The following is a 25,656-nucleotide window of genomic DNA, read 5'->3' as shown; positions in this document are numbered from 1 at the left end:
GCCAACTACATTTTAACGTGTACATACCTGCTTGAGACTTGAAATAATTATTAACCGTGTTATTATTGTTACAAATTTTTTTAATTTGATGGATAGAATTTGAGTGCCATATAGAACTCTAGTCATAAATGTGTAAATTTATAAAAACCGGTTTTATAAACTCCGTAAGTAAGTTTGATACCATTTGAAACTTATTTTTTATTTATTTATATGTATTGTTCGTCATAAGGATAACCAAAAGCTACACGTATCGAACATGAAAATTAAAATTAATAAGTTAATCACAAATAGCACCACAGTAAGTTAAAATATATTTTCCAAAAAAAAAGTAACAGTAAACTAAATCTGAAAGAAAAAAAAAACTATAATTATTTCGAAATCAAATGTAGCACGTCACTATGATCGTTTGCAAATAAATCTCAGTTCAATAATTTTGTCATTTTACTAAAATCATTAAAATAAAAAGGAAATATCACATACTACGAACACCAATAAAAAATTATGAAATGAAATTAGAAAAATTACTTGTATTTTTTTCAGTCAATATGGATATTGTGGAAATATATTTTCTAACGAAACGTTAAAAAATAAATTATAAAAAATGCGTTATTAAGAAATCGCGACATGTTTGGCATCGATAATTGTGACGTCAAGATTTGTGACGATGTTCTATACAAAAAATAACGGTTAGGGACAAAGTTCAAAATTCACATAAATCGTGACGTATTAGGAGCGTTGGCAAAGCAATGACTGTTGTTTCGGGAATTAAAAATCAAAATGTAAAAATATTTTTTATGGTACTGAAAAAAGTTTTTTTTTCACCCGACAATATTTCATAGACCCTTATTACTTTGAAAATGTAAAAAAAGTCATATTTCCATATTGGATGAAATAAGAGGTGTATGAAAATGAAAGTTGTTCATAAGAACGGATTAACATTAAAAGCGATATTGGATTACTATTCAGGACAATTGATTGAACTGGGTGCAATTTTCAATAGAAACATAATTAAACGAGTATCAACTTTATTGCGACGTTTTTGCAGAGGTAGTTGGTGATGTTTTTTTACATATTTGAATGCATTGATCGGATTTAAAGTCAAGTTACAATCGAAAACAAAGATGGTTGTCAGTTTTTTTGTATAGTTTCAAAGCGTGATATCAGTACATCGTACATTTTTCCATTTTTGTGATGCATATTTTTAATCGCTTTGTACAAATGCTCAGTTTCCGCACAAAGATTTGAAATGTCTTTGTCATTGTGAACGACATAGAGCTACGCATCACAAAGCTTAACACAGTACGTAAAGCCTTTTTTATGATGCCGTCAACATGGGTGTCGAAAAGCAATTTACTATAATGGCAAACACCTAGATTCCTTACAAATAATGAGCATTGGACGTTTTGACCCTTAGCACATAGTTAGTGGATAAAATTTTTAGTTTGCGATTATGCATACCTATTTTTATTGAATAATACATACCAATGACTGTCGTACAAAATTGGTTTATAAAACACACAACCGTCAGTTATCATTACAAACGGTTAATTATTCGTAGAGTGGACAGAAATATAAAAGTTTGAGTAAATAAAATTAAACTCGTAACGAGACCATTTAAATATTTTTTGAAGCTCTAATATTAATATTATTAAAAATATTATTAATATTTTTGGGAAGCATAATTTTTTTCATCTATAAGGTCTAGTTATAAAAAAATATAAGAGTTTATAACTACACCTGTAGATAGAAAAATCTGTGCTTTTCGAAACTCAATATATTTTATGACGTTTTTCTACAAAGTTAATGTCGATTTAATATCCAATAAAAATTATATGTTGTTTATAAAACCAGCTATTAACAGCTAACATGGCTTTGAAAAACTTCTTAAATCATTTTTATGTACAATTCCGTTCCGTTATGTAAAAATATGTTTGTTAAATACATTTCAGCAATCACAATATTGTTAACAATATTTTGAGTTTGTCCAAATTTTTGTCGACAAGGACTGGATTCAACTCCCTGGGGAGTTGTTTATATTAACATATTATATGAATATATTAGATGAATCTCACCCGCATAAATAAAGGTTTCAGCTCTTTAACTTCACAACATCAACAGATGAAAGAATTGAAGGAATATAGATGTTCAAATATAGGCAGAATGGTGAATGTTACACAGTGTGTAAAGTGGCCACTAAAACCAGCCATTGACAGGTCATAAGCCCTGTAGATGCCTGGACTTCTATATTACCTTCTCTTAAATTTTCTTCAACTCTGTTGTAATATGTTAATATAAACAGCTCCCCAGGAAGTTGAATCCAATCCTTGTCTACAAAAATTTGGACAAACTCAAAATATTGTTGATAAATTACCTGGTCCATGAAGAAGTAAAGATATTGAAAAAATATTATTTTCAGGCGTTGCCTAGTATGTAGGTGAAATAATTCAATTAGATGAATCTCACCTGCATAAATAAAGGTTTCAGCTCTTTAACTTCACAAACATCAACAGATAAAAGAATTGAAGGAATATAGATGCTCAAATATAGGCAGAATGGTGAATGTTACACAGCGTGTAAAGTGGCCACTTAAACCAGCCATTGACAGGTCATAAGCCCTGTAGATGCCTGGAATTCTATATTACCTTCTCTTAAATGTTCTTTATCTCTGTAGTATTATGTTAACAACATTGTTAGTTTAAATTAATGCTTAATCAATTGTTCACTTCAATCACTAATTCTTGAGATCATGTAGCACTCTGATGGAAATATTATCCTGAGCATTCTTTTGAATATTACCTTAAACATTACTTTGTGACTGCCAATAATTACGCTTTTTTTTCAGTTCAATGGAACTTGGGCGCTTCCACCATTCGTGTGTGACTTCTACATCGCAATGGACGTCATTTGTTCAACATCAAGCATATTCAATCTAGTAGCCATTTCAATCGACAGGTAAATATTATTTTTTTCCATTTTCGTTATCATTACAATTTGTTTTTTGCTTTTGTATCACTATAAATGTACTTGTAGCGAAATTGAAATATTACTAGTAGAACTTTGTATGTTATTGCAATTAAAAAGAAAATTTTCCATCGATATGATATAATTCACGTAGAAAAAAAGAAAATACTTTTAACGATGACGAAAGAGATCCTATTTTAATAAATAGAAAATCGGAACTAGGAAATTAAGTAAGGTTTTCACATAATTTTGTACAGCCAAAGACTTCAAAGATACAACAATGATTGAGTAGGTCCAAATGCTTGCAGACTGGCTGGATTTCCTCCCTAGGGAGTTATTCATTTTCAAATTTATTTCAACAGTGAGGAAAAACATTTTTGAGAAGGAAATATGGAAGTTTACGCATTTACAGGGCTTATGACCTGTCATTGGCTAGTTTAAGTGGCCGCTCTACACACTGTGTAACATTCACTTTTCTACCCATGTTTTAACATGAATGAATAACTCCCTTGGGAGGAAATCCAGCCAGTCTGCAAGCATTTGGACCTACTCAATCATTGTTGAATTGACGACCTTGTAAAAAAAGAAGTATTAAAATTGGAAAATTGTTTTCAAACGTTGCCTAGTGGTGATTTGATTCAGCCGGATGAATCTCACCCACGTGATAAAGGTTTCAGCTCTTTTACTTCACAAAAGTTGACAGATGGAAGAGTTGAGGAAATGTGAATGTTCAAACATGGGCAGAATGTGAATGTTACACAGTGTGTATAGTGGCCACTTACACCATCCAATGACAGGTCACAAGCCCTGTAAATGCCCAGACTTCCACATTCTTTTCTCAAAAATGTTTTCCCTCTCTGTTGAAATAGCATTAAACTTCAAAGATAGTTTAAATAACATATTGCTTTGTATTTCATGTGATGAGGAAAGCAATAAAAATTCAATAATTCAAAACAAAGACATAATAGAAAACGCACTACCAACCATTTTTTACTAAAACACCGAATAAAACCTAACGATTAGCAAATTCTTTAATTAGCTTTAGATTTCCACGCAATAATCACTTATTGTTATCAATATATTGTTAAGAAAAGGCTGTTTTTTTTTAATAAATAAAGTAAATGATATAGTCATCGTTGATTTTTAAAAGTAATAATTTCTGTACCTTAGAGGAAAAAACATGGGAATCTACTTTTTACCATTTTAAAGTGCAGAAATTATCGCACTCAGCATATTTTATTCGTAAATAAAACACCAAAGTCCACTTTCGTCATATAAATGCTCTTCTAAGTTGAAAAAAAAATCTGCAGACCACTTTAATTCAATGCGAAAAACACTTCAATATTTTTATACGTACTATTTTTATCAAAAAAAATATTATTTTACAATTTATGTTTAGTTTTTGTTGATAGTTCAAACACATAACATTTGGTTCAAAAGTAAATATGTTTTGAAAATCGCAAAATCACAAAAATCTTGTTTCCTGAGCTCTTTCTTCTGAAAGTACATTTTTTTTTTAATTTTGTTCAATCTGTTTTTTGGTGCTTCTTTTAGTTTTTTTGTTGCTGGGAATTTTATTCTCGTGGTTTAGCTTTTTACCTACAGATTTACAATGGTACAAAATCTTAGGCTGCCTGTTTTTACAGTTTAAACAAACAGTCAACACTCATGATTCCTTTCACTTTTGTCACAGAGATCCCTAAATTATTTAATTCCAACCAAGGTTTTAAAAGTTTCTTTGTTGGTGTTAACAAATCTTACCAAGATATAAAGATAATTTCCTTAGCCTTAGACCGTATCAATCTTAATTATTAGTTTCCGGAACACACTCTGAAAATGGCGACTTTTTCCGGATGCTTTTAGGCACCTGAGATACTGAAAATTCTGAGATTAATTCAGGCTTCAGTTTCTCCTGAAACAGCCCTTGTAATGTACAAGCTTTTGTAAACTCGATACAGAAGTAATTCTAAAGTGTTACTCAAAAGGCTGTTGGACTATATTAATGCTTTGAAATTAATTTCAAACATATTAATATTCATGACATCAACTAAAACAGTTAAATACAACAAATTCTTCCCGATTCTTCCAAATTGTTACGAGTATTTAACTGTTAACTAACTTTTTTTTTGTATGTAATCAAAATATTAAAAATAATTCAAATAATATCAAATAACAAGGTTACTGAAAATTATTAAAAAATATACCACGTTAATCATAATTATTAGGTTTGAATAATATTTTTTTTCCCTTTTCACAACTGATTTACTTGTTTATATTTACTGGTCACGACCAATCTTGAAGAGAAAATAATCTCAATAACTTCATTGAAGTTTTGTATATAATATGTACGAGTATATTGTATTTTTATGTGATTCCAACTAGGAATTTAGACAATATTAAATAATTCTTATTTGAAACTTTCTTTGCCATAAAAATTTTGTTGAGGTTGAAACAAACATATTTTTTAATAATTTTGAGCATCCATATCCATACAAATACTTGTATTATAAATGCAAAAGTTTGTTTGTTTTTCCTCTACGTCTTAACAGAGCAACCGATTGACATCATTTTATGTATAGAGATAGCCGGAGAGTTAAGAAGTAAAATTTAATTCTTCGTCTTTTTATCAACCCGTCTTTCTCCACTGCTGGATATATGCTTCTTCCAAATGTTTCCACGTTTTTCTGTCCTGGGTACTCTGTTTCCATCCATGTCCTAAGAGTTTAACGATGTCGTCAGTCCATCTACACAGTGGTCTCCCTACTTTTCTTATACGATCGTAAGGTCTTCGATTTAGTATTCTGGGGGTCTACCTATCAACTTCTTGTCTCGCAACATGACCCGCTCACTACCATTTCACCCACACTCACTCTTTCTGCGATATTGATCACCTTTATACGGTGTCTTTTCTTTTCATTCCTTATTCGCTCTCTTAAGGAGACACCCAACATTTGTCTCTCCATAGACCGCTGAGTGCACTTAATATTGTAAACGCTTCTGGCCGTGAGTGACATGGTTTCAATACCGTATGCTGTCACTGGTAGAACACAAGAGTCAAAGACTTTAGCCTTTAGATGGTTAGGGATTTCTTCATTTCTGAAAACGTATTTCAACTTTTCTTAAGCAGTCCAACTAAAGCCGAATCAACCTGGCAGTTTGATCAAATTTTCCCATGTTAATTTTGTGCCCATGGTAAATGTACTCGTCAACAGCACCAATTGTTTAATTTCAAGTACACATGTTTCTAGGTATTGAACTCAAAATATTGGTTCTGTCTATATTCTTTCCAGGCCAATCTTCTGAGAGGCTTCGTATAATTTATTACCATGGTTTCCAGTTCACTTACCTTTTCACCTATAATAACTATACGGTCTGCAAAACAAAGGTGATTTAGATACTTATCATATACTTATATGCCTTTCTTATTCCAATTTAGCGTCTTAAAATCGTCTTCTAAGGCTTATGTAAAAAGTTTTAGAGATATCGAGTCACCCTGTCATACATTCTTTTTTATCTCGATTTTCTCCGTTTTTAGATTGTTGTTTACTTATACATACATGGAAGCATTTTCGTTAACATATTTGATAAATCTCATTTTCTAGAATCAACAGTCAACAATCATACAGTCAATTCATTACCTAAATATTTTTCCCTTATACCACGTGAGCAAAGCTGGTAAAAGCTAGTTACTTATAAATGATCAGGTCTTAAAAAAACTTTTTGAAAAACTAACTTTTTTTTTTCAGTATTTAGTATCAATTGCAATTTTTAGTATATTTATGTTAGTTATCATAAGTGAATTCCGAAATGAAATATTCTATTGAAAAATTCCCTCAACTTTATTTCCTCATTCTCAAACTTCTTGCAGTGATCTTTTGTTTTTTGGTAAAATAATTTATCATTTTTCCTAAGCGTGCAGCGTTTTTACAATATTTATATTTGTGAAAAAAAAATATATGAAAGCTTGTGATATTTTTGTACACTTATTTATTTATTTATGTTATTTATGTCGTTTTTGAAATAAAAAGATAATAAAATAAATAAAACAAAATATAAAATTTATATTTGAAGCACCAAATTTGTGGTTATTTATTATATTATATTATAACTTTGTGGTGGCGGCCTCCATGGTGTAGTGGTCAAGACGCTTGACTCACACACGGAAGGTTTCGGGTTCGATTCCTGGTAAGAACACAAAAAAAAAAGTGATTTTTCTCAAGCCTGAGATTTCTGTGATGTAATTCACGACTGTTATTGGGTCACCTGGCCTGTTGTTGGCAAAAAAAAGTACATAAATAAATACATAATAAAATAATTTTGTTTTTAACCACTGATTGTTTTTTTTTCTACGGACCGGTTTCAAAGCTACCCAAGCTTCTTAATGAACTTAACTAATGAATCTTATCATATTTTTTTATCAGTGAATATTAAATATTATCGAATAAAAATTGAAACATATGGAGCTAATAAGTCAAGTCTTTGTGTTATGTTGCTCTTGTAACTATGAGAATTGTAAAGTGAGATGGATACAATCTTTTAAACTAGACCGGAGTTGATATTAAGGAAATATTGTTAATTTTGTTATCATGATTTATTTATTTATTTTCAACATGAAGAAATTTGAATCCAGAGTCTTTATTGAAATCATGATTATTTTCCATCGGATGGTTTTGCAAATTCAGAATAATAATAATTATTTAGGCACCGCACCTTAAGTAATCTTTTAAAAACTTATTTTTGTGTTTTCAATGTAGATTGAATCACAATCATTAGGTACAATTCAATTCCTTAATGCCAGATACTATATTCAAGGACTTTATTTTTGTGATTTTTTAACAATGTTCCTATGTAATGAGTTGTGCAGTTAAGTAGAAAAAAATATATAAAAGTGATTTAAAACAATGTTTTTTATATTTATTTGATTAAGATAAAAATTATGTCAGTTTCAATTTATTACAAATTAATAAGAGAGTTCTTAAACAAAAAAATCAGTGGGGAAACGAATATAAAATATTTACACTAGATTTTTTATAAAAATTTTTCGATTATTCAAATAATCTCCCAGGTACTTACAAACATTAAGTTTAAATAAAAATACCAAACACGCTTCGTAAATGTACTTTCATAGACATAAAATAGAGCTGGTATAGAACTAGTGAGCAATCAATTATGTACAATGGGTTTATTATGTTAAATCAAAGCCGTGTAACACACTTTACTTTAAACAATGCCTTTGTTGTGAGATTATGAGTCTAAGAACCGAAAGTATAAAACACTGTCACGTAGAAAGCAGCCATTTTGATGTCACCCAAATAAATGGCTAAAAGCTTTAGGTAAAAATAGCCAATTCTTTATTCTTTCAAAGTCGTTGTTATATCAAGACAAAAACATGTGTTTTCGAGACTACTTTGTTTATTCATTTCAAAAGATACATTAGGTTTAGTAATTGAATAAGGAAAACGTTTTTTTTTATAAATAAACTCACTATATACCAAAATACAACCCAGTAAAGACATAAATAATAGTAAAACGCTAAATATTGTATGTTAAAAGGATGGGTGGTTTGACTTTTCTTCAGACAAACGTATTCTCGTATTTTCTTCCTGGATTATGGCACTTGAGCAATATATTTTTCAACGCACTACAGATATTCACCATGGGCGTTTCCCCATCGTTTTTTTTAATGAATTGTCTTTAATAGGAGCTAGGACCATCCAAAAACCCTTTAAAAGCGCTTATTGTTATTTGATGTCTTCGGACTACGGTTTACAAATTTTTGATGGGCCGACTTAAGAGTATAAATGTATTTTTGTTTTTTTTTTTTTTTTTTTATTTGAAAATGTATTTATAAACCCTTACGGATTATTACATTCATTTTACATAAAATAATATATACATTTTTCATTTATACTCTGTTGCTCAAAATAATATTTTTTACATCTTTTGAAAAGTTTGTCTGAGTCTTTTGTTTAGTTTTGTCTGGTAGTTTATTGTATAATTTCAATCCCTGGTTCATAAGTCTTGATTGTTCTTGTCTTGTTTTAAAAAGTTGTATATGGTATTTGTCTGATGTTCATTTTGTGATTTATATGCGAAAATGTTCCTTGTACGTTCCTACATCAATAGTATTAACAATACACTTTTATGGGTACCCAAAACATAAAAAAAACAACTTTGTGATTATTGAACTTCGGTTTCAATAAAATAAATATGCACATTTGTGTCATATATTCAGTGACACAAATAGTACAAGAATGTTTCAGTAATATGAGTAGATCATTTTTATAATTTATTGAGTGGTACAAATAATATTAGTTAGTTCTAGTAGTATAAATATACTAATTTCTGTCCCATCTGTAATGATTCAAGTAGTATATCTGGAATATTTCTGTCATTTCTACAGATTACTTAAATCTTGTTACACAATATATTTTTCATTTTATAATAATAAACCATTTTACAAAATATAATTTCTGTAGCTAAGTAATTGGGTTCATAGTGACGTTTTTTGTCTTTCCTGAAAAGTTTTAATTTTGCAGTAATATTCTTTTGTCCGCCCATCAAATAAATATGACAATTATTTTTTTTAATAAAACAAAATTAGTCGATTATTTAGGTGGGGAAAATACAAATTCGAAACCTCGATTTCGTCGTTTTTAGCTAGGCGTAATCAGTTTTACGCGTCGTGTATTTGACTTTTACGAACGAGTAGTATTTGGGGGGGGGGGGGCATCTGGGAGCGAGGTATAAAAAACTGTATTCAAATACTTATTCATCATACCGTTCTACCTACCACTGCACATCCACTAAATACAAATTAATTTCATGAGACATGCTAATTTCTTTTTTTATTGAATTCAATCATATAAATCTGTCACTGCTTCTTGTAGATGTATTCATAAAAAAAACACTGGTTGAAATGGCTTTGTTTATATTATTATAATAATATTTCGAATATTATCTTTCCTCTCAAATATTTCATATTTGAATTGAATATTGTTATTAAATATTTGTATATTTTCCGACGTTTCTATGACTACCGTTTTCAAAAAGTACCCGTCTCTTCGTCAGGACATTTATTACACTAAAATTGAAAACCTACCATACACCTACTCTATAGGAGTCGCACATAAATGTCTTAATAATATAAATAATATCTTAGCCTTATAAATAATAATATAATAAATAATATATTAACCTTGCATTCTGCGTGGATCTCTACCTTAAATTTATGCAACTTTCTTATATTATTTTCAAGTACACCACACGTATCGAATGTGTTGAATTTCAACAGGCTTGAGCCTTTTCTCAGAATTTTAACTTTACATTAGGTAAGTAATTTTTCACGATAATAAATTTTACTGAAATAAGCACCATTTTTGCCAAAAAAAAATTATTGACCTTTCTTAAAAATAGCAGTTAATATTTACATGTTGTTGAAACTCAGACTTCCGACAATCCAGCTCTGTAGACACCCTACTGAGTAAATCATTACTGTATTAAAACACACAGTGAAGAGACGTAAAATAACAATTTTTGTTTGACAAAGATTTTACATATAATGTGAATGCGGATTATAAGTACGTGGAGAGATGAGGCAAAGCACTTGTCGCTGACTGAGCTGGACAAAATAATGAAACTCTATTCATAAAGATGACTTGCAAATTGTAACTGCATGTTAGAACTTAAGATGTTACTTTTATATTATCCAGTGTTCATTTGACTTCTTAATGAGATTTTGAGTTCTTATACTATTATGATTCCATGTTTCTTAGCGATTTCTACATTTGCTCGTATCAACAGTTTGTTTATAGTCGATTAAATGTTTTGATAATTAATTACATACATACAGAAAATGTTTTATTTAATTTTTACATTGTCCTTAATACGATAGAATATGATGACACTGAACATTGATTTCCAAGTGACTTCTACTGGTATAGATAACGCAGCTTTAGTTGAGGCGAATACCGTACTCACACATACATATATATGCAGTCGAACTCTCTTAAAAATGAACTTTCGTTCCGCCCCATACCCCCTCCATAATAAATATTTTAAACCGTCTAGTGTTGGAAATTTTTTAATGTGTCATGTTTTTAAAAATAAATAAAATTTTAAAGAAATTAAAAAACGTAGGAAAAAATTTCTAATAATTTAAATATTAAACACCAAACTTACATGATTTTTTTTTACATTTAAATTTAAAAAAATATTAAATCAGTAATTAAGTATACAACACTTATAATTCCCCGATAAAACGCCGCGTTGTTTTCGATATAAAATTTATGTATAAAATATTAAACTCTAAAGTAGATACTAACTAATGCTACCTAACACACACCTATGGCCCGCATGTGTCGGGAATATAATATATACTGTCGAAACAATAAAATTGACATTTTTCATGATACTCTCTCAGCTTTTGCAAATAATCTCATAGGAATAAATCTTATTTAATAAGTACACACGTACATCTTATTTTTTATTGCATTCTATCTAGTATAAATAAAATATTCAAAAATACGTATTACATCTTAATTTATAAATCTATTTTGTGTTATTCTATAATTGAAGATATATATGCATGTAAAATTGTATCGACGAATGCTTTCAAATTTTATGTTTTCTAGTATGTATCTTTGTTGAATTACCTAATAAAATAAAATAAAAAAAAAAATAAGATTTATATTACTAAAATAATAAACATAATAAAAATGGAAATACTAAAAAATCTTATTTTATTTTTTGAACTAGTGAAATTAGATGAACTGTTTGTTAAAGGTTGAAGTTTGAAATGAATCAAAAAAGACTTGCAGTCCAACTGATATCATAAAGCGATTAACCTTTGCTGAGTAATAATTGGTATGTCTCAAATGCATATGTGGAGTCATGTCAAGTGTAGACTTCAGAAATCCACACAGACACATCAATACATACCTGTTCGTTTGTATTTGTTGGCCTCAACTTATGCTGCTTTACCTCATATACTTTATTTTCAACAAGAAAATTGTTTTTGTAATTTCAAAAATGGAATTTTACTAACGCAACGTATTTTACAGGTACATCGCAGTGACTCAACCAATCAAATACGCGAAACACAAGAACAATCGCCGCGTGTGGCTGACAATTGTGCTAGTGTGGGTAATCAGTGCTGCGATTGGTTCTCCCATAGTTTTGGGTCTCAACAATACTCCTGATAGGCTGCCCGATCTGTGCTTGTTCTACAACAGTGACTTTATCATCTACTCTTCGCTCAGTTCCTTCTACATCCCCTGCATCATCATGGTCTTCCTGTATTATAATATTTTTAAGGTAAGTGTAAACTTTTCCTAATTTCTAGTAAATATTTCAATTAGAAACCTACGCAAAACCTACGCAAAACCTACATAACCGTTATTTTATATAATTATATCATTTGATACACACTAAAACATAAATAAGGCGAATGCTCTCAAGAAAGTATAAAATTGACTATATTTTGCCTTTTTACAGTCATTGGACTCACTGGTCAAAAATTTTACTGTTAGTATCTTTACATATATAATTTTTCTGTACTTGCGATATCTCTGAACTCCTTAACCATTTAACTGATTTACGTGCGGTTTTTAGAGAAACGTAGATCTTTGCGCTGCGCGTGTTTGTAAACATTAAAATCTTCAACCTAACATATATTTATTTTTTTTATATTTTTTTTATTTTATTCAGAAAACATACAGTCATACATGATAAGTATTAAAAACAAAAATTTTTAAACATCAAAAGACCAATTAAGTTTTCATAAATTATGCAAAGATATAAACATTAAATGTGGCAAAACATAAATAAATAAATAAGAATTTGAAGTGAGAAAAGAATAATTGTTGACATTTGCGTTTTCCATGGAGGTAATAAATTACAATAAATGAAAATACCGAATGTACACTCCGAGCCATCCACACACACACATGAACGCACATATAAAACATACAAAAACATGCACATTTACATAGCATATACCACTCAAGATGCACATTCAGCAAATATCCCAAATAATCGACCCCATGAAGAAATTTTTTGTACAAATGCAACGTGCAGTCAAAAATGTCTACATCAATACTGAGTTCATTATAATTTCTACAGGTACGTCTAATGAATGAATTCGAGGTATAATTTTTTACCTGTTGGTACATAAAAAGGGAATTTAATCTAGTATAGCGAAAAGGACAACGGAAACCAATATTTCGTAAAAGATACGGCGAATCAACTATATTATTGAGAATTTTCAAAAGAAAAATTAAATCATTTGTAAGGCGCCTTTTCTGTAGTAATTCTATATTAAAATTGATCAAATATGCGCCGTAATCATTTTCAATGTTGCCAAAACGATATTCCAGTAATAAACATATGTTAGGAGAATAAATGTTTTATTCGTCGATATACCAGGGTTGCGTTCAACGAAAATGCATGTACAAAAAATGGAAGGATGTTGCTTTTTTGTATTTAAAAAAAGTTTGTTTTTCAATGTTTACAAACAAAATTAACTTTTTATGGATCTCATCAGATTCTTTACTTACATTTTTTATAATTTCTTCCCGCTTACTTCTTTTAAGTGGATTTTTGGGAATACTAAAATAAAATCAACTGACATTGAAAACATTTTTAAAAATCATAAGTGCACCCCTGTTGGTGAGAAAAGCAGAGTTTGACATTTGTAAAAAGAATACCATATTTGAAAAATATTTATTTTGCGTTTTCGAATTCAACCATAAACAAGTACCAGAGTATCTACCTAAATTCAATATTTGAATATTAATAATTCATTACACGGACAGAAAAATTGTGTACCTATATGACTTGTGATTTTGCACTTTTTTTATTTTGCTTTGAGCAACAGCAAATCACCCAATGACGAAACGAAAAGATTGAAATTTCCAACTCAATATCAAATATATATATTTATATAGTTTATCAAAAATTCGAATATCAAAAATACATTTAGTGAACCAGCTCATAGCAGGCAAGCCAACGTTTGGGCAAGAAAACATCTCTCAGGTTCGCTAGTATTCTATAAATATGCAAAATAATAAACACATACTAGGACATACATTTTTTTTTTGCGCTCAGCCACCGTACTGGCTGAGCGTGAAACATAGTTCCTCTCTCCAACCATAGCTTAAAATTCAAAAATAAATTGTTAATTGTTGTGAAAAAACATTGTTTTAGTGTTTATACGAGGTCAATGTGTAGACGACAATGCCGATCTTAAAGCATTGTTTTACATTTTTTTTTACCTACCAAAATATGTGACAAGTGACGAATAACAGAAACTTTCAAACCGTGCGCCTGTTAATTTAAAATCACGAAAGAATATATATACATCCATTAAAACCGTTTAAGAATGTATTGATTTGTGACTCGAACGTACCAAGATTTACCTATCTGGAACACTAACCCCCCCGATAAATTACAACATTGATACTTAAAGTAAATTAATTGATTCAAATAAAGTATATTAAAGGTCGCTTTTCTAATAACATACAAAATCATTCGTCAATCTTTAAACCACTCTCATACACACGTTTGTCGAATATGTATAAACAATATTTTGAGTTTGTTCAAATTTTTCTAGACAAGGACTGGATTCAACTGGATTAACAGCTCCCCAGGGAGTTGAATCCAGTCCTTGTCTACAAAAATTTGGACAAACTCAAATTATTGTTGATAAATCCACCTTGTTCATGAAGAAGTATAGAAATTTCAGGTGTTGCCTAGTATGTAGGTGAAATAATTCAATTAAATGAATCTCACCCGCATAAATAAAGGTTTCAGCTCTCTAACTTCACAAACATCAACAGATGAAAGAATTGAAGGTATATAGATGTTCAAATATGGACAGAATGGTAAATGTTACACAATGTGTAAAGTGGCCACTTAAACCAGCCATTGACAGGTCGTAAGCCCTGTAGATGCCTAGACTTCTATATCACCTTCTCTTAAATGTTCTTCAACTCCGTTTTAATATGTTAATGAATATATATAATATATTTAAAAAAATAAAATTGAGTGGGAATTTAGCATACCCATTATAAAACGAAATAATTCGAACCAAAATTGATACAAAGTCATTGGGATAAAAGGCATCATCCCTTCCCTCGGTAGCTACTCGTGAGCATCAACCATCTTCCAGGAATAAGCTAACAGTTTGTTAGCCACACGCGTGACAGTAACTATAAAAAATCTACGAAAGCTGCCCTTCCGACATTTTTATTTGTTTTGTTATCCGCTGTGTTGAAACGGTGCTTTATCTGTTTCGTTTTTTCATTGTTTTCTTTTAAGCTCGAACACTTGACTAATTTACTTTTATGCTTAATGTCTATTTTTGTAAATTTATTGATTACTGTAAGTTGCTAGAATGCCATTCGTCCATGCGCTTTGTAGCTGCAAGACGATTGGTAATCTAGCTTCAGTAGGTAAATATCTTCAACTATGAAATACTTCAGTTTTTTAAATGGGGTCTAGAATTTCAACCTTCAATGTGCTCAGTACCTGGAAGACTTGTTGTAATTTAGATCCTATTTATGTAAATTTCTTTTTTTTTTATTTTGAGTTTTAAAATATCATTTAAACTCTTAGTGTGATTTTCAAATTAAAAAAATATAAGTGGGGGCAAGACTTTTTACTTTCTATGCGCTCTGTAGCTGCAAGACGTGCTGTAATCTAGCTGCATTATATCGTAATTGGGGACAAGAAACTATGATCCAAGAAAATAATATAATGATAACGCAAATCCGCAAAACCGGCAATATTCGAGCGTCCATCAGATTCTGGAGAGCGGCGTGATCTGAAACAATAATTATTAAAAACAAAATACTATGTTTTACATTAACAAAACAATTAATTACATTAAAATTGCCGGATAAAAACGCATGCAATATTTAATCTGTAAAAAAATATTCCATGATATAAATTATCTCGTACGTAAATCATTAAAACTTTCACCATTAAAAATTAAGAAATCAAAAGCACAATTCCCTTTTTAAAAAAAATAATTTATAGTACTTGTAGGTATCTAAGTTATTTTTCTGCCGCAACGTAAATCTTCAAATTAATTGCCAAAAACTTTTTTATTTCAATAAAATAAATCATGATATTTTCACTAAGAAACAGCTTAAGCGTAATAAATTTCGACATTTTCGCATTTGAAAAAATTATGTTTCAACTAGAGTTTTCTTTAGTTGTTCTTTTTTAAAAAAAAACGTTGAACTGAGGTGGACTTTTTTAAAATACTTAATGCTATAAGTGATGTCCCATCTGTGTTGCAATCAAAAAATTTTCATGTTCCCAACCGTGTCACCAGAGGTTAAAATCTGCTATTTATTAAATTTTCTAAAAGTTACTTTTATTTTTGTGCCCCAATGTCCAGAATGTGTGGGTATGTCAATGTGTCATACAACTTGGAATTCTGGATAGATCTTCCGGTTGTTCGTAGATCTTTTCGCCACTTAAACAGTTTGGGATGAAGATGGATTGGCATGGTTCAGCTCGAAGTCGTATATGTTTATCGTGATTATGAATATATTGTAAAATATTATTGCATTGCCCTTGTTTGTCTTTGCTACATAGTTTTATGTTATTTCTGTTCAAACAAATAAACAAACCATCACACCGTTTCCTCGTAAGTGTAGGCAGAGAAGATAGAACGCCATATCACTCTATATTGGCATACAGACATCGCTTCCTCTACATTCATATATCTTCTCATGAGCGCACGCCGATTATTCCTACTTTTGACATGTCTATCTTCAAGTATTTGATGGACTTGATCGTGCCATGTCTTTCTCAGTCTTCCTCGTTTTCTGCATCCATCAGCATTCGCACCGCTTCTCTTTTTAGCCTTTATTTTTGCTCAGTTTCCTGTATTTATGTTTATTCATGTAATTGTTGTTTTTAGCTTCGACCGTATATAAAATTAAAATAAAAAATAAAATAAAACACAAAGCAACACATGTATAAGTGTATAAAAAAGTTAAATATATTAATTTTTTCATCGATATTGATCCTCCTTAAAATAGTGGCCCTCCTAGATCCAAGTCACAGACTTGTATGTCGTATGTCAGAAGAAGGCAGTTAAAATTCGGCATTTTTAAGGGTTTTCTGGTGGTCCTTACTTCAATGAGAAACAGTTTATCGAAAAACAAAACTACAGGAATACGTCAATAGTTAATATTTAAAGTGTGTAAAAAAATCATATACTTTGTCTATTTAATAATTATTAATTACCGAATTGTAGATGGTAATTTGTCGATGCGTTTTGAAGCTGCAAGACTTTTTGTGATGTTAGCTATCTTATTATTTTTTTCATATTATGTAAATGTTATCAACTATCAAATATCTAAATTAAGAAAATGGGGTCTAGAATTTCAACTATCCATGCGCTCAGTAGCTGCAAGACTTGTTGTTATCTAACTTCTAATTTTATAAATTTGCTTTTTATTTCGTTTTTAAAATATCGCTTGAAATCTAAACTTCATTGTCAAATAAAAATGTAAATAGGGGCTAGATTTCTTATTGTCTATGCGCTCTGTAGCTGCAAAACGTTCTGTTATCTAGCTCATATATATCATAATTGTAATATATCATAATTGGAGACGAGGAACTAGAATCCCAACCGTCCATGCGCTCTGTAGCTGCAAGACGTGTTGGGATATTTATTTATTGTACAGCGCCCTTGAGGTGATTTTCACAAAAATGGCGCTATATAAATTATCCAAACATTATTATTATTATTATAAATCATTGCTCTAGTATCATAATCCAGGGAGAAAATACAAGAATACGTTTGTGTGCAGAAAAGTCAGACTGCGTTTCTTAAAATACTTTACAACGCTTCCTTATTTTACATGACATTATATTATTTAGTCTCGACAACCATTGATGATAGTTTGTTATTAGTTAATGTTGAAACTATAGGATGTGGATATCACGGACCTGAAGTGAGAGGACGCACAGGTGGAATTAACTGCCTATATGTTCAGGCGATTTCTAGACGTCATACGTGATTTAACACGTTTTATGATTTTATTAATAAATTAAAAATAATTAATTTAACCCATTGCAGAGAAAAAATACAAGCAGTTATTTAAAGACACGTGTGAAATTGAACCGTAACCATTTACATTTTTTTTCGACGAAAAATATAGAGTTATAAAAAAACCGCCCTGTAGTAAAGTGGTTGCGGTGTTCGCTTATTATTTATTTATTTATACATTTCAACGGTTCAAAAAACCTTATACATTAAAAAGTTTTACAGAAATAATAGCAGGCGTGAAAAATTGATAATGATATAAATAATTTGAAACAAAGTTGAATAATTAAAACTAAACAACTTAGTGAAAGTAAGATACTATGAAAAAAAACAGCAAAAAAGTAAAAAAGAAACATAACATATCCAAGATAACAAGTAAAATATAACAATTAACGTGAGAATATCTTATGTTCTAAATATAAATATAACAAAGTAAAATTGAGAATAATTTAACATAAACATAAAGTGGCTAGTGTTTAGCTAGGTTATAATGAAAATGAAAAAAAATGCCACAATTATATTTTATAGAAAATACGTTTTTCGGAGCAATATGAAAACCAAAATAATCTTTTTAACACTTTTATTCTATCAGTTGGTTGGAAGAAGTTGGAATTTGGCAATAAATCAACAAATGTATAATTTATATATTAAGAAATAAACAAAAATACGTATCCAAGAAATCAAATTAGAATTTGATAATATATTTTTAAATAAATTCATTCTTTTTCTAAAAAATTACGAGTGAGATTAAATTTTACTGTTCCTGAACTGGAACTTCGAACATTAGACTGATCACCTTACCTTTCATGTAATTAAATTGATCCAGACACGCTCTAATTATATTTCCGTTGCAGTGCCCTATGCTCCACTGGGTGTTGATAGCAGAATAATAGTGATGATGAGAACAATATTTAAGGAATACATTTTGAGTTGGGTTGTGGTTCCGTGGTAATGTTGAGGACTCACAGATCAAAGATCCGAGGTTTGAATCCCATTATATTACAACTCGATTTCCTTTTGTACAGCACGAGTTATTTTCGGCTTTTAGGGGACGGTTTGAAAATACAAATATTTGCGTAATTACCAAAAACTAAAATAGTTGTTTTTATCAAAATAGTATTAGAGATTTTGTCTGGAATCGAATCCAAAACCTTGCGCCTAGCATGTGTAGTGTGCCTTAGACACTCTAAATACTATAGAGAGGACCATATAAAATTTTATCACAGGTAAATATTATTTTTGCAAATGATACATAATTTTCTTCGCTCTTTTAGATTTGTAATTTTTCCACATCTGTGCGCCAAACAGGCGGTGAGTATTTCACATGCCTCTGTTCACACTTCGTGACCTAAGGGTGAGCGTAAACGTACGCCCCTACCCATTTTCCTGTTTTGCTATGGGACAAAACTTACCCCTTTTAATACATCTGTCGTAAGGGATAAGATATCCGGAAGTCAAAAGTTACCCGACGTGCGTAAAATCGCCTCCAAACACAATCTTAAACTCTCCCCAGCAATTAGTTGAGTTTCTTCGGATAGTTTCCTTCGTCTGACCCCTTTCAGAAATACCCCATTTAGAACAGAAATGTCCAACTAATGTGTTATGCAAAACACATGAATTTAAATCACGTGCAGTTTACTAAGCCTCGAACTATGATACTGCTTTAAATGTTAAATGCGGAAACTCGTTAACACTGCAGTTGTGCATTTAATATTAGCTGCATTATATTTAAGCGAAAGAGATTAATTTAATAGGAGGCATATGTTGAGCTTTACTTTCAACGTTATGCGCATTTTATTGTACTAAAAATATTTGTACAAGTTAGGCAATATTTTTATTATAAATACTGAAGTGTGTTTGTTTTTTAAAGTTTTTTTTTGCGTTGGAACGGAGCAACCGATCGACTTGAATTTTTGAATAAGTTTAGCTGAAGAGCTGAGATGTGTAATACACTACTTTTTATCCCGAAAAAAAAATCTCGCCATCGGGAAAACTCTTGATAAAAAAAATTAATTATTTTTTCACTTTGCAACCGAACAACTGGTTGATGTGATTTTTTGTGTGAGAATATCTTTAAAGCAGACAGGTGTCACAAGCCACTTTTCGTCCCGAAAAAATGTCATTCCCTTCGAAAAATTCTGATTGGAGAAATGAATTTTTAGTAGAAAATAAAACGAATCGGGTTGTGGTCCCATGACTAGTGTTTCAGACTCACGGACCAAAGTTCTATGGTTCGAATCCCACTCTACCCCAACTAAATTCCATTTTGTAATAGTGAGTTATTTACAACTCATTGAAAATGGTCCTCAAAATTAAATATTTGGGTAAATCATAAAAACGCGAATATTCATTTTTCATTAAAAAAAAAAAAAATAATAACATGCTATGTCGCCATAGATTATCGGGTCGTCGTATCTTTTGCATTGAAAAAAGTTGAAGAACCGGCAATCAAAACTGACTACGTTTTTTCTCAAAAATAAAGGTAATTCGATTGGATTTTTTTAATTGCTAAACGCCAAACCTAATCAGTAAAATAATTTTTCCCTAATACCACTCTAGTAAAGCCGCGGGTAAAAGCCAGTGTAACAGGTTCAAATCCCACTCTACCGTATCCCAATTTACATTTTTCCAACACAAGATATTGGCGAATTTTATAAAATGGTCTGAAAGTTTAAATATTTGAGTAAATAAAATTAACTAATTATTTCTTTAAAAAAAAAAAAACTTTAAAAAAATATATAAGGCTTAGAAAATTATCAACATTGTTTTGAGTTTGTCAAAATTTTTGTAGGCATAAACTGGATTTAACCCCCTGGAGAGATGTTAATATAAATACAACAACAGAGATGAAGAACATTTAAGAGAAGGAAATGTAGAAGTCTAGGCATCTACAAGGCTAATGCCCTGCTTAACTTTACACTTTGTGTAACATTCACCATTCAGCCTATATTTCATAATCATCATCATTCCATTTCCCATCAAATGCTGCATACGGCACTGAATTGGTACACTAATCGTAGCCATCTTTATAATTTCAGCTACATAAATGTAAGACGGTTCAGGCGTCAGTCCAGAGACTTTGAAAAATTCTTAAGTAAAAACACAATTTAAAATAAGTATTTATCTCAACTATCTTGGAAATCGAACCCGAGACCTCTTGTATGGTCGCAGGTTGTAGGTATTTTTTTTTTAAGACAGCTATGTAACTTATGCCTATGTAGAATATTCAAATTGTTGAGTTTGTATTTGTAGATTGATTAAGATAAGTTGTATTTATAATAGCTTTTTGTTATTCCCTGTGTCCAGACCGATAAAGAATACAGTTTTGTTTGTAAAATAAAACTAGAACCATAGACGAATGGTTTAACGCGATGGCTGCTCTAAGATAAAAATGACTATGACTAAGAAATCGAGTGGTGATGAATCGTCTTCGCTGTACAGTAATTGACGTATTCGACAACTATTTTTTAGGTCCTGAGCGTGATTCCTGGATGTGAAATACTGATTTCAAGGATTAATTGATCTGCTGTAAGGCTGCGGGCTAAGATCTGAAGCGTGAGACTGATGACCTCACCTTCACGTAACAGATGATCAAATGCTGCACTTTTTTACCGATACAGTGCCCCATATACTACTGGGATCAGAAAGGGGAATGTTAATTTTTTGGTTTTACATAACCGAATACCGCACGCAACTATACTAGCTCAGTACCAGGCATGGAAGAAATATTCACATTTTATCAATTGACAATATTTTGAATAATCCCATTTCGCTTGTTTATCTGAGAGAGCTCTTTAAAGCTCTATCACAACACGCACTATATTTTTGCTCTTGTAACGAAAGAATCTCTTCAATACCCTTTTATCGCTCTAATTTTCTTGCCTTTCCTTTCACAGTAGTAGCTGCTTGGTTGTGGAATAATCTACCCACTAATGTTAGAGACGCCCCGCCCTTTCTTTATTTACATTTAAATTAACATTGAAATGTCAGTATCTAAATGTTCCTTTCTCATTTTTCTTTCTTTCCATCCCCTCTCTTCTCTTCTTTTCATAGTTTGATGTAAATTTTTATTTAATTTCGCCTTTAAATTTTTGTAAAATAATAAGATTCTGCGTGAATAACCTATAACATGTCCATGTACTTGTAATTTTCTCAAACTAAACGGTTTGGGTAGGTAGGGAGAAATTACTTAAAAGCAATTTGCCCGCCCTTACATAAATATAAATTGTATATGTTAATAAAATAACAATCTGGTTTTGTGATCAATTTTGTTTAATTATTTCAGTCTATCAAATCAATCATTTGTGCACAGTTGCAAAACCTTAAATTGTAATAAAAAACATCCATTAAAAAAATTGCAATGACGCTGGGAATTTTCAACAAGTTTTATTACATTTCATCAATTTTTGATGGATGGGAAATAGAATTAATTATTTAAGTTAGCTTGCAAAAATGTATTAATAACTCTACATATATTGTAACTGTACACACATGTATAACATTACTGGCACAAAAGCCGTATTATATTTACTTGACATTTCAGTATCGCTCTACACCTGGCGATCTGATTACGGATAGTTTCAAAGTCAATTTGTATAATACTCCGGCCACACCAGCAGTGTGTTGGAATCTCTTCACCCCAAACATGCACATATTAGTAAGTTAGCTAATCCGCAAAACTAAACCTCGAAACCTGCTTCCTAAACAAGCCCACAACGTCAAACTTAACTTCCCCTAGTCTACTTAAAACTTCCAGCCCCGTTCCGTATCGTTTGCATAAAAGGATTTACAGCAAAACAGTTTTGAAAAAGTTGCCGTTAAACGGGAGTTCGGTTCGCGAAGTATGGAACTATGGCGTATATCGACGGCTTCCGCCAACTTTCCGCTCGTTCTTAGCGTCGCGACGCCGACGAAGCGGAAATACTTTTATGCCGATTCTCGTACCCAAAACGGTGATTGCGAATTTGAGGAATATTTATCTTAAAATTGCATTAAACCCACAATTATTTCGAGTACTTATTTATGGTTTTTCATCTAGTGAGTTTTAAAAATCAGTAATGCATATGTACTTTTAATTTTGACTTTCAATTTTATCTTTTAGTTTTACCTTTTAATTAATTTATTTAATTTTAATTTTTCAATTTTATTTTACACTTTTAATTTAACTTATTAATGTTTACATTTACTGCCTGTATCTAATTTATTATTGTTGGTTGTAATTTTTTACTCAGAAATATAAATGTTCATCGAAGCAGAGATAGAGGGAAGGAAAGATTAGTTGGAGCTATAGAATGTCTTCTCCCTTTTATGTACTTTTTATTTAATATTTATATTTTGATATTTGTGTATTTTTTAGAATTCAATTATTATTTCCCCTGTCTTCCTGCATTCATAATAAATTAATGTGAAGTCTGTAATTGGTCTTACTTTTTTTTTGTTCTTTTGTTCCTTGTATTTAAACAAATATTTTATGAATTCCTAAATAAATAAATAAAGGAAAGTTTTTTTTGCGTATTAAATAATCGAAAAACAAAAATTTGACATTCTTGCCTCTATGACTAATTAATTATTTATTGCATCCAAATTTTCCGGATATTAAAAAAATCTGATAAACCAATCTCTTTATTCATATATGTACCCGAAATATTTGAAATACTTTGTTTTTATTAAATGGTTTGACTAGTATTAACACTTAGAGCACCGGCCGAATACACATAGAATTTACCCTGTGCCCGGCCCATTTTTGTAAAATTTCATGCTTTGTGAAGGGTTTCTTAAAGTGTCATGATAATGAAAATACTTGGTTAAATCTATTTAAACTTCTCATATATATTTAAAACAATTTACCAAGTCATTTTTGTTTTAAAGTTTGCCAACATTAGCCTTTATGGAGATCCACATTGCAATGTTCGCACATATACAAGTCTCACTCCTTTTTTGTGCTTTGTATCCCGGAGCCGTGTAAACACGTGGTCATAATAACTACGCGTTGTATCCCGGTCCCGTATTTTCACGTGATTTACCAGCAACAAAAAAGTACTTATAAAAGTCACTAGATGTCAATAAAATGCACTTTTTTAGACAGCTGGTAAACCACGTGAAAATACGCGACCGAGATACAACGCGTGGTTATATTAATCACGTGTTTACACGGCTCTTGAATACAAAGTAATAATAGTCATTAATCATTTTATTTCCGTTTATTAATAATATAACAACTTTTTAATTAATTTAATATTTCAACCATTTCGGGTATGCAAATTTAAAAAAAAAATATTCGTCATGTTTTTTTAATATCTAGAAAATTTGGGTTAAATAAATGATTATTAAGTAACAGAGACAAGAATTTCAAGTCGCAAAAAATACACACATAATTATTTCATTTCCAAAATTCACTTGACAAAAACTATAATAAAATACTGGAAATAATTGTGGGCATAATTCAATTTTAGGATGAGTGTTCCTATTGTATAATGTATTTGTATTTATATATAAAGTGTTTAATAATCTCATGCCAAAGTATTTTATAAGTGAAATTATATTAAATAGAAATGTACATAAATATAGGACAAGAAATAGAAATAGGATAAGACTACCACTTAAGAAAAAAACAAAATCACAAAATAGCTTAATGTATAAAGGGTTAAAACTGTATGATGAGATGCCTGAAAGTATGAAGAATGAAAGAAAACTTACGGATTTAAAAAAAAAATGTTATGTTTATTGTAATAATGTAGTTATGTAAGAAATATTTAATAAGTATTTGTTATAATTGTAAATATATTAGTTAATATACAATGTAATATTAACTAACTTAAGTAAATAAATAAATAAATAATAAATAGTGGGTAATAAGTTTATGTTCCTTTAATTATGTTTATTTTATTAAAATATCAAAACTTTGAATTGGTCAACTATATTAAGAAAATCTACTAAAATACCACTTATTATATCTTATACACAAAAATGTATCTCACACAAACTCTTCGGTGCTACAACTGGCTCATTCCCATTTTTAAAAGGCACTTTCGCACGGATTTTGAATGTATTTCCAACTAAACACAATATTTCTCTAAACTAACATATTTTTTTTATCACAACAAACATTTTATTCTTAAAAAACGTATTTTGCTTTAACAAACGAAAATATTATTATGTTGTTAAAATAATTTTATTCAAATGTACTTACTTATTTATATAAATATTTTTATTTTCAATGCCTAAGTGATCGGCTTTTACATTTCTACTAAGGATACAAGGAAAAGTTATTTTTCCTTTTTTCTGTACCCTCGAAATTTTTCTCTTCGCTATCGGCTCAAGCAAAGCAAAAAAAAACTTAAGCACATAATCTCCCCAAAATCTGAAATTTCGTACCTACATTTTTAGAAGTATTTTTCGCCGACAAACAGATTTTCTCAGAAATTATAAAATGTCAAGCCTTCGTAAATTTTGCCGAAAAAGCTTATGTTATTGTATGTTTGTACCTTCTGTACTTTTGAACGAAAAGTTTCCCATGTTTTCGAATAACGAGGAAAGCCATTAAATTGTATTTATAGAAATATTTATTATGATTTTTGAGACCTCTCCTGCATTGATAGGAAATTGTTTTTAGTGGCTCATTTTTAAGT

General features: G+C 30.3%; 1 protein-coding gene across 1 annotated transcript in view; it reads left to right on the top strand.

The window, feature by feature from the left end:
- Positions 1 to 2,836: 2,836 nt before the first annotated feature.
- Positions 2,837 to 25,656, top strand: part of Dop2R (dopamine D2-like receptor) — a gene marked incomplete at its 5' end in the record, with an annotated part of 123,468 nt that continues 100,648 nt past the window's right edge. The window contains 2 exons of the mRNA XM_088235168.1: positions 2,837 to 2,952; positions 12,024 to 12,276. Coding sequence (XP_088091294.1) covers positions 2,837 to 2,952; positions 12,024 to 12,276 — 369 coding nt within the window. The remainder of the gene's footprint in view (positions 2,953 to 12,023; positions 12,277 to 25,656) is intronic.

This window comes from Micrasema longulum, unplaced genomic scaffold (assembly GCF_059751315.1).
Source record: "Micrasema longulum isolate JH-2025_06_02 unplaced genomic scaffold, ASM5975131v1 h1tg001340l, whole genome shotgun sequence".
Taxonomy (NCBI): domain Eukaryota; kingdom Metazoa; phylum Arthropoda; class Insecta; order Trichoptera; family Brachycentridae; genus Micrasema; species Micrasema longulum.
The sequence above is the reverse complement of the archived record's forward strand: the minus strand, read 5'-3'. Positions and strand labels throughout refer to the sequence as shown.